Source organism: Carcharodon carcharias, chromosome 14 (assembly GCF_017639515.1).
Source record: "Carcharodon carcharias isolate sCarCar2 chromosome 14, sCarCar2.pri, whole genome shotgun sequence".
NCBI lineage: Eukaryota > Metazoa > Chordata > Chondrichthyes > Lamniformes > Lamnidae > Carcharodon > Carcharodon carcharias.
The window spans coordinates 131,175,573-131,188,847 of record NC_054480.1 but is presented as its reverse complement, the minus strand read 5'-3'; the positions used below and the strand labels follow the sequence as shown (position 1 = coordinate 131,188,847).

General features: G+C 40.5%; 1 protein-coding gene across 1 annotated transcript in view; it reads left to right on the top strand.

Moving 5' to 3' along the window:
* LOC121286907 (GTP-binding protein Di-Ras2-like) overlaps positions 1–5,250 on the top strand; it is a 48,633-nt gene extending 43,383 nt beyond the window's left edge. The window contains exon 4 of the mRNA XM_041204156.1: positions 2,212–5,250. Within this exon, the coding sequence (XP_041060090.1) occupies positions 2,231–2,827 (597 nt within the window). The 5' untranslated portion in view covers positions 2,212–2,230 and the 3' untranslated portion in view covers positions 2,828–5,250. The remainder of the gene's footprint in view (positions 1–2,211) is intronic.
* The last annotated feature ends 8,025 nt before the right edge of the window (positions 5,251–13,275 follow it).

The following is a 13,275-nucleotide window of genomic DNA, read 5'->3' as shown; positions in this document are numbered from 1 at the left end:
AAACCAAGGTAAAATGATCAAATGATTAAATGAGGACAACTGAAACAGAGAAATGCTTACATTAACTTCATACTTAGTATATGGTCTATTTGATTAAGGGAATTAGAACATCTAAAGCGAGGCACAGGACTTCATAGTGTTTTTCCATGGCGAAGCTATTAATTCAGAAATAGCTATTGACATCTCAAAAGCTTATTACGCTAAATGATAGAATCTTTTACAGAGTTTGTTAAAGAACATTTTTTTCTATCTGTGTAGTGAGAACAAATTCCAGTGTAAGTCCTGATTGAAAGACAGAAGAGATAGGATTAGAATGGAGTCAGTTGCTGAGGTTGTAATTTAGAGAGGAGGTTTGTTCTTGACTTTAAGTAGCTTGGCAAACAGTTACTTGGAGAGGTGGAGTTAGAAAGAAGGAAAGACTTGCATTTATATAGTACTTTTCACCACCACTGGATGTCTCAAAGCACTTTACAGCCAACAAAGTACTTTTTTGAAATGTAGTCACTGTTTTAAAGAACTAGGGATAGAATCACTACAGGCAGGAAGAAAAAATATTTTTTTATGAGGGCTAACTGTATGAAAAAAACAATTTTTCCAAGTATGGCCATAATGATAAGGTATAACTACAGTGACTACGCAACAACATGTGTAACACAAAACAATCCTACTGGTTACTGAGAGAAAACAAAAACTACAGAAAACATGGTGGACACCAACAGTCAACCAAGGGCCCTCTCATGGAAGAAATGCAACTTCTAATTTATTAGTAAATCTAATTCTTAAAGAAACCTAAGACAGAAGGGGGCTATATTACAGAGAGTTTAGAAATGGAAGGAACATGAATACAATGGTAACACAGTCAACCTGGGAAAATATAGACTAAGAAATTGGTAGGAGATGGAAGCCTGAGAAAAATCAGTAGTCGTTATGACACATCAGCTTTCCCACTGCCAGGGAACTGAATCTGCAAACAAATCCAGGACAAGTCTGACAACTTACAATGCATTTATACTGCAGCTACTGATGTGAAACTGGTAACTGCAGTTTGGGTTTTGAACAGGCAGAACTACTTTCACATTGTTTGGCTCCAAATCTCTCTGGTACTCTAATAGTCCTGCCTAGAAAAATGATCTGTGCATGCCTGATGGAGCTCTGTATAAATTGCAAGAAAAGTAAATGTTCAGAGTGCAGAGAGTGGTGAATCCTGCTCCCTAAATATTTAAATGTGAGACTACTGCCTTTTCTACATACCCTATCAAAATATCTTTCAAATATTTGTTAATTTTTTTCTAAAAGTTAATATGGATTCTCCTTCCACCACAGTTTCTGATATCATAGCCTACAAACTCTCTATATAAAAAATCTTGCATTCATGTAGCACCTTTTATGACCTCAGGTTATCCCAAAGCGTTTTACAACCAAGGAAGTACTTTTGGAGTATAGACACTGTTATAACCTAGCAAATGCATCAGCCAATTTGCACGTAGCAAGGTCCCACAAATAATACTGCAATAATGACCAGATAATCTGTCTTAATTATGTTGGGTTAAGAGATTAATGTTGGCAGGACACTGAGGAAAACTCCACTGCACTTATTCAGAATAGTCTTTTGGCACCCCCCTCAGTCCTGCCCAAGAGTGTCAGCCTATATTTTATGCTCAAATCTTTGAAGTGGAGCTTGAACCCACAACCTCTGTCTCAGAGATGAGAATGCTACCACTGAGCTGGCACCTAACCACTCCCTTCATTCTCTTGTTGATGTTCTTAAAATTTATATCCTCTGGTTACCGACTGACTGACCACTAAGAATTAACCTTTTGTTCCAGTGAGAAGACCCACATAACAAAATGGAACAAAATTGACTCCATCTAGAATCATTTTTCTTTTCGAAAGTTATTTGAGTAGTGAGTATGTTTCCACTGATGATTTGGACATTAATGAGTTGCATCAATGCTAACAGGTGGATTTTCCTGACTTGCATGTCAGAAACAGAACTTAATATCTCTCCTTTGCTCATTACTGCAACTTAACTATTTGTTCATGGTTTTCTATATAATAAAAGAAAACCCAGAGGCCGCTATTAACACAATGTAATCAAATTAAAGCAGATAACTATATCATTGGAAAATGGTATGATGATCCAAATTTTTAATTAAAATTGGTTATTGGTAATATCTGTTAGATTATTGTTTTATTATTATTTATTTGTAGGTAAGAAGACCCTGAGAAAATGCCTGAACAGAGTAATGATTATAATGTGGTGGTGTTTGGGGCTGGGGGTGTTGGAAAAAGCTCCCTGGTGCTACGTTTTGTCAAGGGAACATTCCGTGAGACTTATATTCCCACTATTGAAGACACCTACAGGCAGGTAATCAGCTGTGATAAAAGTGTCTGCACCCTTCAGATCACTGACACCACAGGGTCCCACCAATTCCCAGCCATGCAGCGCCTCTCCATTTCCAAAGGACACGCTTTCATCTTGGTCTACTCAATCTGCAGCCAACAGTCCCTAGAGGAGCTAAAACCCATCTATCAACAGATCCTTCAGATCAAAGGCAATATCGAGAACATCCCAGTCATGTTGGTGGGGAACAAGTGTGACGAAACAGTTAAGGAGGTGGACAGCAAGGTAGGTGAAGCCTTGGCCAAGGAATGGAAGTGTGCCTTCATGGAAACCTCAGCCAAGATGAATCACAACGTCAAGGAGCTTTTCCAGGAACTGCTTAATTTGGAAAAGCGTAGATCCATGAGCCTGAATATCGATGGGAAGAAATCCAAACAGCAGAAGAGAACAGAGAAATTAAAGGGAAAATGCAGCATCATGTAGACTCTACTCCAGTCAAATGGGTGTCTTTGCTTATCTGAGTAAGCCTATTAGAACAAATCTAAGGAAGACCATCAACGCTGCACCATCCTCTGTTGCATCCTAACACTACATCCTGTCCTCTATAAGCTTACTAGAAATCTGTACCTCACCAATATCAGATTTCATTTGCTTCATGTATTGCACTTTCTAGTTATTTACAGTTAAGGCAATAAAACTTCTTAAAACATTCTGCATATAAATTACAAATAAATTAATCAAGGGCAAAGGTATGTGAGTCAGTCACAGCAAATGAACTTTAGCTGGTCACACTGGACTCACTTCTCAATGGTCTTGATATAGGAGTTCTTTTGAGTATCCATTCTTCCAAGTATCCCCTTGCATTATGTAGTTCTACCATAGGATGGTGGTTGCATATATGACCCTGGTAGGTATGGTTAGTTTATGTATTCTGGGTCTCTGTGGCTATTCACCCATGCCCCTTCATCATAATGTAATTTACTGAATGTATTAACTTTTTAAACTTAAAATATGTAAAAAGCACACTCACTGTAATGTCAGTAGACTTTATGGCCTGTGGTATAAATAGCCACAAACGAGTATAATAACTGTAGCCATTCAATAGTAGTTACACAGTTGTCATGCTATCCCGCTTTAAGAGTTATCTAACTATATTCAACCTCATTTAAATAAATTGTTAGCTACTCTTCACTTCAAATCTAATTGTGGTAACTGGGAGTTACCCAGATAAGGACAATGACAATAGAAGCACAATATTGGGCCGATGGGAACAAGCCAAGCAACATGCAAACCCTGCACCAAATACCCCACAGATCTAAAGCATGGTACAAGTGCCTAGTGAGGGGCAGAGATAGTGGTAAGAGAGCTTTTACTATTTAATCCACTGATATTTTGCACTAGACACCCCAGTTTGGTTTGACTTCCTGCCGTTCCTACACTAAAAAAAAACTCTCTGTATATGTCCAGAATTAAGCACTTGTCTGCTCAGGAATTTGTGGAGTCAGAAGAATGCACTGGGGCACAGCTCACAGTACATATCAAAGCTCTTTAAACAGGCCACTGTTTGCTTGACTAAAAAAAATCATCAGTTACAATTTAAATTAGGATAGAGAAAAGGCTAAAAGATGTAGCATCTTAATTATACTTTTTTTTTGATAATGCACCATTTACTGTCCTATATTTAAGCATAACTTCGTGAGCTATATAGCAACAGAACCACCAAACATGTACCAATATACACAAAGCTTATCTGATTATGCTGTATTCTGTTGCAAGAAGTTGATTTACAGGTAAATTTTGCTGAATTCTCTGCACCTTAAGCAATGCCATTATTGGGCTCTGAGAATATCCCTATATATATAACTGCATTACACAAAATATTTATCTTATCTACACACAGTGCTCATGTACTTGATATTTTGGTGCTTGTGTTGAATTATTATTGCATGTACCATCATAAATGTCCTTCCAATTTTCCTGGATGGATCAGTAAATCATTTGGCATCTTGATAGCAGTACTGTCACCAGATATTCTCACACTGGGAATTGTGCCCTGATGGTGTAACCTCAGCATATACATCAAAACACAGCAATCTTTCAGATGAAAGGAATTCACTCTCCACACACACAGTCCCAGGCTTTTCAGAGCTGAGGCTGTAGAATCAAAGGCAACATTGTGCTCAGAAAAGGAACTGTACTTAGATTGCCAAAAGTCATCTCTAGTATGCGGAGAACTTCATGACCTAGATTTTTTAATTCCCATTGCAAAGTTGGAATACTAGAACTAAATATGATTTACTCATGGATATTTTGGAAACTTCCTATCTACTTCCAGTTGACTCCAGAACATTTATTGATTTACTTCCTATTCTCAGTAGGAACTTAACAAAAGTTACCCCAGTTTTCCATCTTTCACTCATTCAAGCAGACTGTTCGATAACCATTTGCCCTGTGGAATCATGCAAGGAGAATTTACACATAATTTCAGACTAAGAGTACGTATCAACTTCTCATAATACTGAGAGCCAGTTAACTTACATAACATAGTTCAACACAATAGTGAGCACAGGCTTTCCTTAAAGCGCATGTGAAATTGGAATGCCAGCGAGATTGAACCTTGCAGGCTGACCAGTTATCTGAATTACATGCAGTGCAATAGAGTTCAGGCCATGGGACACCGAAGTGTTCACCACAGTAGTGTAAATGTTTGCATCATGACATCTATTTATTCCAATGCATGAAGGGACAATGCAGCTTCAACAGGCTAGAATTACACAGGATAATATTTTTTATGAAACTTACCATTTATTGTAGAAGATAGTCTTCCTTTACTATGTGAACTGCCATGTCTCCTTTCTGTAACATGTTTGCTGAATGTGTTTTTCAAATAAAATGCTGGCAATATGGCTGCTGTTGTTTTGTGTGAACAGGAGACGATTAAACTGCACTACACAACATGATTAATTATGATGAACCAGGAGGCTAAATGGGTAGGTGCTCTGCTTTGAATGGAAATGACCCATGGCAGGGCAGAGAGGTTCCAGGATTTAGCCATTGCCTTCTTCAGGGTTGGGTAATCTCAGCTGGTGAGGCAATGGTATGTTACATTTAACCTCAGATTAGTCTGCCTTGCTGAAAATTGCAAAGAAATAAAGAATTTGCACATCATTAGGATCTCCCAAGAATTTCAAACAGTGCTTTGGGATCTTTTCCATCCATCTGAGAGAGCAGATGAGGTTTTGATTTAATGTCTCATCCAAGATACAGCACCTCCATCAGAACAGTGCACCCTCAGTACTGCACTGGGAATATCAGTTTGGATTATGTATTCCAGTCCTGGTGTGGGATTGAACCCACAATCTCCTGACTCAGAAGCAAGGTTACTACCAACTGAGCCACAGCTTAAACTACCAAAAAAGGAGAGGCAGGGTGTTATCCCTGGTGTCCTGGCCAATATTTATCCATCAGTCAGAATCACAAAAACTGAGACAAAAACAGAAAATGCTGGAAAAACTCAACAGGTCTAATAGCATTTGTGGAGAGGAAAATAGAGTTAACGTTTCGAGTCGGTATGACCCTTTTTCCAAGCGACCCTCTGAAGAAGGGTCATACAGACTCGAAACATTAACTCTGTTCTTCTCTCCAGTGATGCTATCAGACCTGCTGAGCTTTTCCAGCATTTTCAGTTTTTGTTTCAAATTTCCAGCATCCACAGTATTTTGCTTTTTATCACAAAAACTGATGTCTGGTTGTTATCACACCGCTGTTTGTGGGAGCTTGCTGTGGGCAGTTGGTGTTTCCTGCATTACAACACTGGCTACATTTCAAAAAAGTTCTTAAAACATAGAAAAATTTAAGGCATTGAAAGAGCCCATTCCGCCTAGTGGCCGTGATGTGTTTTAGGATGTTCTGAGGTTGTTAGGTTGTTAAAGGTATTATGTAAATGTCAGTCTTCCTTTTTATATTCTTTTTAAGAACTTCACAACCACTGAATTGCTTTTCATGTGCAGTCACTGATAGCATGTGTGCAAAGATGACAGCCACTTCTGTGCACAGCAACATCTCAAAATTAGAACATGAATCAAATGGTCAATTAACTTGCTTTTGACGGTCTTGGTTGAAGGAAAAATATCATTCACTGCACCAGGGAACCCAGTTGACCATGCCCCCCAACACCTCCGATGGTCTGCACATACATTTTTCGTTAAATAGCCCATGTGTCAATTAAGGACAGAATTAGATTTGATGGTGATTCCCACAAGTGATTGAATAGTTCACAGGATGCTCACCCACTTGGCAACTTGTGCAAGGTATCAGATGGTGTCAGAGGCTGTGGAAACGTACCCCAGCATAGTCAGGGGAAAGGATAGAAAACGGGTGAAAATGATAAATATTTCACTGGGTTGTGTTACTGGTATCTAAATAAAGGGGCAGAATTCCCACTGACAATATTCAAGTACGAATACACACTCATGACACAGTCCTGTAAGTGTTCTGTTCAGATCTAACAATCAAACATAGAGGAAGGTTAAGCAAATGCCCCTGAACCTTATTGATCAGGAGATCTATCCTGTGATGCTTTAGCTCTAATATTTATCCTGAGATTCCCCAGTGTTGTTCTGTAGAAAGTCTAGAACTATCTCAAGCTAGATTCTAGAGTGTGACTCAATCATAATTACGGTAGATGTTGGCATATAAGTCGACCTTCCTAGCCTCAAAAAATCCCCTCAAAATCGGGGTTAACTTATACAAGTATAAAAGTGAAACGCCAGTGAGAGTGTGGTGGTCACCATTTTAAATGCCAGCTGCTTCCGACACAAAGTGTGGGTATGTCTTAAACTCCTGCACACCTTGGCAACACAGCCCATATCACCTGTTTGATCCTTTAAGCCCAATTATAAGTTCTCAGTAAGTAAAACAAGCATTCGTGGGTTGAAATTGAGGCTGACTGCTAATCAGGTGTAGCATGCTATTGCTGAAAGGAGGGTTCAACTTATATGCAAAGTATGTGCAAAAACATGATTTTCTGTGGAGCCGGAAAAGTGGGGTTGTCTTATACACCATGTCAACTTGTATGCTGCAATTTACGGTCGATATGTCCTATTCTCATTCTTTCTGAGTAAGAATATCCTTTTATTTTCCTTGTGTGAATACCATCTCAGAGGTAACAGAGGTCAAATTCATAAAATAATTGTTTTCAACAATATCCAAAGGACAGGTTTCTGTCTTGCCTTGTCAAGCACTTTTTTTCAATTTGGACTTTTTTTGGGGGGGGGGGGGGGGAAGAATTTGTTGAATGAAGAACCTGAAAGTTAACATAATTTCTGAAGGTACAAATAAAAGAGGACAGTAACCTCCATCACATAAACCTCCAGCTCAGGAACCTCCAACAATTAACCTCCAGCACAGTTTAATACAGCTTTCAAACGGCGCATTTTGGCTTCACCTCCACGTTAAACTTTTGTGCTGTAAACCGGGTGAATGGACACCGGAGTGAAGCAGGGTAATGCTCCTACAGTTGGCCTTTTGGGCGGGTGGGACAGGCGATGGTCCAGAGTTCTGTTGTCGGGGGCAGAAGGGTGACAGAGTGCAAAATCCTGAAACAATTGTTAAATAATTAGTTGATTCAGTAATTATTCCTCTGCCTCAATCATAAGCGTCAATTTAAGCTGCAACTTGCTCTGCAATCAGATCGAGTGGAATCTCCTATATCCTTCAATAGAGAGATCCAAGGGTGGGCTAACAGTTTGTTTTGATTGATAACCACAGTGTGGGGGGGAGGGGGGAGGGGGGAGGGGGGAGCAATCAGTGTTCCCATTGGGAATGTGGATCAGACAAGTAAGCGAAAAAGCAGCAGCAGCTGGAGGAGGGCTTGGTGCGAGTGGCAGGCTGGAGCTGAATGTGGTAGCCACATGTGCAGTGCAGAGTGGGCAGGCTGTCTCACCTAGGGGAGGGCATAGGAGCAGCGCTGAGAGTGGCACCTGCAGGTAGAACCACAGTTACCCAGGCTAGTGCTGGGCACCAGGTGAGTTCAGGCAGGTTTCTGAATAAAGCAATAAATCTACAAAACAAACAAAAGAAGCTCTGCGTTTAATGCACTGACCTTTATTGAACCTTGTTCAAGAGAGGGGCTTGTTAGAAAATATTTTAATAATTGGGAGTGAGTCCCTCTGTTTACTGTCTGTTTTAGGTGAAATTTGTCTAGAGATGCAAAACTATGGAAAGTTGACTTTGTTTTCAATGGAGGCCAAAGGGTTTAGACATGTAGAAGCTTCTTGCTACACACAAAACTCAAAGAAATGGTATCAAAGTGCAAGTTTGTTCTGGGCTTCATTTTTCCATAAAGCCATCCCAGGGTGCCCTCTTCCTTCTGGGATTCTCACGCTGCTTTCTATAAGCGTTACGCAAAGCACCAACTCCAGATTCAGTCTGCATTTCCAAGATATCTGCTCATCTTCTAACTCAAACCAACTCCTGTTCATGTATCACCGCTGCACTCACTGTCATATATTGGTTTCCAGTCCAGCAATGCCTCAATTTTAAAATACCTATCCTTGTTCCAAATCCTCCAATGACCTAATTCTTCCCTTTCTCTGTAAGCGCCAGCCCTACAATTATCAGAGATCTCTGTGCTGCTCCAATTCTGACCTCTTGAGCATCCCCGATTTCAATTGTTCCACCATTGATGGCCCTGCCTTCAGTGGCCTGGGCTCTAAGCTCTGGAATTCCCTCCCTAAACCACTCCACTATGCTGCCGTTCCTTCACTGTCACTGGGTCAAAATCCTGGAACTCCCTCTCTAACAGCACTGTGGGTGTACCTACACCACATGGACTGCAGCGGCTCGAGGCAGCTCACCACCAACTTTGCAAGGGCAATTAGGGACAAGCAATAAAAATGCTGGCCTAGCCAGTGACGCCCATGAAGGAATAAAAAAAACACTCTATGTCACTACAGATCCTTCCTCTGCTCATTTCACAGTTCAGCTGTATGTTGCTGCACAATTTTCAAGGTTGCTTTCGCAGAGCAGCAATGACTGACTTGCCACCCTCTGACTGGAGATAAAATACAGACCGGCCATGATCTTATTGAATTGTGGGACAGGCCTCCTGTTTCTGTGTTCTTATGACAGGTGAAATGTTGCTTTGTGACCTTATGTGGCAACACCTTACTGGGCAAGACAGATGACACCAAAAAGCACCAATGCCTTTGCAACATTTTGCTTCATGACCACCTTCCCTCCACCTCCCTCCCCTGCCGCCAATTACAAAATATCCAGATGAAGAGAAAACAACAAGAATCAACTAAATTTGATTTCTGTGAGGAAGATCCTACTTGGCAAATGTGGTAGAGTTTTTTGAAGAAGTGGCAGAGAAGGTAGGGAGGGGATGAAGTAGAAGTGATACATAAGGCCTTTTAGAAAACCTCCCATGTACATGAGACTACTGAAGCAGGTTTAGAATGTGGAATTAGAGGAAGGGTAAGGCACTGGTTAGGAGAAAACAGAGTCAAGAGCAGTTTCTCAGAGTGTTGGGAATGGGTAGCAATGTATCATATGGTTCTGTTTTGCGATTACTCCAGTTTACGGTGTACATCAATGATTTGATTTAGGCTAGAATGAATACTGTCCAAATTTACAGAAGATATTAAAAAAAGGAGGCATAATAAATAATTCTGATGACCTGGGAAGTAGAAGGGGATATTAGTAAAATGGTGCAATGGTCGAAGGAGCGGAAAACACAATTTAATGATAGCAAATGTGAGGTGGTATGATTGATTTTAAAAAAATAGTTTTGCTTTGAATGAGGGAAAGCTGAATGATATAGAAGAGCCAATGGATTTGTTGATTCAGGTTCTCAAGATATTAACAGCAGCACCTCAAATAGATAAAACCATAAAAAAAACAAATGAAATACTAGATTTTATGCCAGGAGATTTTAGAATCAAGATGTAACAGTTAATCTACATAAAACCATAGTAAGAACACAGTTGGAGTGCAGTGTGAAATTTTGGGCTCCACTTTATAGTGAGGATATCAAGGCTATAGGGAGGGTAGAGCACAGAATAAGATTCTGCCTGGCATGAGAAATACAGATATGAAGGAAGACTTGATAAATTGGGGCTGAATCCAGGGGTTAGGAATTTGAGGTGGTTTGATGGAAGTGTTTAAAATTATGAAGGGATGGGACGAGGAAGGTAGAAATATACTGTTCCAGTGTTTGAGGAATGGTTTTTACACAAAAGATTGAGAGTGTTTGGATCACACTACCGGACTTAGTGATTGAAGCAATGCTAACTTTAGAAGGAGTTTTGATGGGGTTAGAGAAGAAGGTCGGAGGAGGCTTGTGTGGAGCATAAATATGGGCCTGTTGGGGCAAATGTCTGTGCTGTAAATATTTAGCAATGTTTTGCAATTTAAGAATCGGCTAGATAGGTGGTTGTAGGAAAGGGAAGTGAAGAGAGCAAAATTAAATTAGGACTACTGCTCATGGGGAGCATAAACAGCACTCCTGATTTTAATCCGACCCCAATTAAAACAGATACGTGGACGGAGAAAGGTGATGCTTAAAATTCTTAGTGATCTACTGAACAGATACTAGCTGGTCAGTCATCAATGCCTTGGTACCATGCATTTTTAAAAAGTAATTTTCTTTCACAAAAAAGATTTTCCATATGGATCACAAGCAACTGAAGTATTTCTTAGGGCTCCACATGGAAATTCTGGCTCTTTGTTCTTTCACCCCCTAAATTTGAATGGCTCCCCAACCCAGCCATTACCACTCTGCCTGCCATCTGCTTATTGCCAGCAACTGATAAACTAAGAAGCAGGGATCTTGGTGGATTTATGATTTGTTAGCCTCTGGAGCGAAGATAAATTGTACTGGCCTCCTGCTGCCCCAGCCATGAGCAGTCAAATGGGGTGGTGGGGGGAGTGCACCAGTAATCCAATGGAATTTCCTCTCCATACATAAGAGAAATTGATGATAGGAAATTCACTTGAAATGTAAGCAGAAGAGTAATTCACCTCCTGACTCCCCAAGGCACAAGTCAAGAGTGTGATGGAATGCTCTCCACTTGCCTGGATGAGCGCAGCTCCAGCAACGCTCAAGCAGCTCAACACCATCCAAGACAAAGCAGCCAGCTTGATTGACACTCCATCCACCATCTTAGACATTCACTCCCTCCACCACAGATGCACAGTGCTGCCATCTACAAGATGCACCGCACCAAGGCTCCTTTGACAAGCACCTTCCAAATCCGCAACCTTTACCACCTAGAAGGACAAGGGCAGCAGACACATGGGAACACCACCACCTGCAAGTTCTCCTCCAAGTCATACACCATCCTAACTTGGAAATATATCGTTATTCCTTCACTGTCACTGGAACTCTCTTCTGAGCAGCACTGTGGGTGTACCTACACCACATGGACTGCAGCAGTTCAAGAACGTGGCTCACTGCCACCTTAGGGATGGGCATTAAATGCTGGCTCAGCATTCGACACCCACATCCCATGAACGAATAAAAAAGATGCTAGATAAACAAATCAGGGGGAAAAGAATGGGGTTAGATGAAGGCTTAGAGGAAGATCATGTGGAACATAAACACCATCACAAACCAGTTGGGCCAAATGGCCTGTTTCTGTGCTGTAAATACTATGTAACTATGTAAACACTGAAGATGTAAAATGTTAATACATTTGTTCATGCAAGCTGTTATTCATGAAGCAAAAGGCATATGATTCATATAAGCAATTTACTGTCATTAAAAAAAATTAATTAAGTACATAGATTTTTGTAAACTCCTTGCACAAGTTCAATGACGCTCTGTTAATTCAGATGTTCAACTGTTCAAAAGTGCTTGAGTAAGCAGAACTGGCTCTCTTGGAATTGACAAGACTGCAGTTTATTGCAGCATTTTCCATCCGGCCTTTTTCAGCTTAAAATGCAATTTTTTCCCCAGAAAATTCTTTAAGAATTGTAGTTGCTTCATCACAGCAATGTTCAATTTTTGAAAAACATAACTAATTGCAGGGCTCCTCCGCACATAAGAACATAAAAAATAGGAACAGGAGTAGACCATTCATCCCCTCAAACCTGCTCCGCCATTCAATAAGATCATGGCTGATCCTCTTGTGTTTTGATTTCCACATTCCCATCTAAGTCCCATAACCTTTGATTCCCTTGTCTAACAAGAGTCTATCTACCCCGTCTTAAAAATATTCAATGACCCCGCCTCCACCGCCTTCTGAGGCAGAGAATTCCAAGGTCGCACAACCCTCAGAAAAAATTTCTCCTCATCTCTGTCCTAAAAGGGCAGCCCCTAATTTTAAAACAGTGCCCCCCTAGTTTTGGACTCACCCACAAGAGGAAATATCCTTTTGGCATCCACCTTGTCAAGGACATTCAGGACCTTGTACACTTCAATCAAGTCACCTTCACTCTTCTAAATTCCAGTCTGTCCAACCTTTCCTCATAAGCCAAACTGCTCATTCCAGGTATCAATCTAGTAAACCTCCTTTGAACCACCTTTAATGCATTTACATCTTTCCTTAAATAAGGAAACCAGAACTACACACAGTATTTGAGGTGCGGTCTCATCGATGCCCTGTATAACTGACACACATCATCCTTACTTTTATGTTCAATTCCTCTCATAATAAAGGATAGCATTCTTAATTACTTGGAGTAATATACAAGGGGAAAGAGACAAAAGCTGGAAATCTGAAATAAAAATAGAAAATGCTGGAAATACTCTGCAGGTCAGGCAGCATCTATGGAGAGAAACAGGGTTAACGTTTCAAGTCGATGACTTCTCGATTCTCTGTCACCCCGATTTACCCTATTGAAACAAAGTCAAAATGACCATCAGGGTCTGCTGTGAGGTTGAAGGATGCAATTCCGAGTCTTGCTCCCTGGTCAAAGCTGATCCC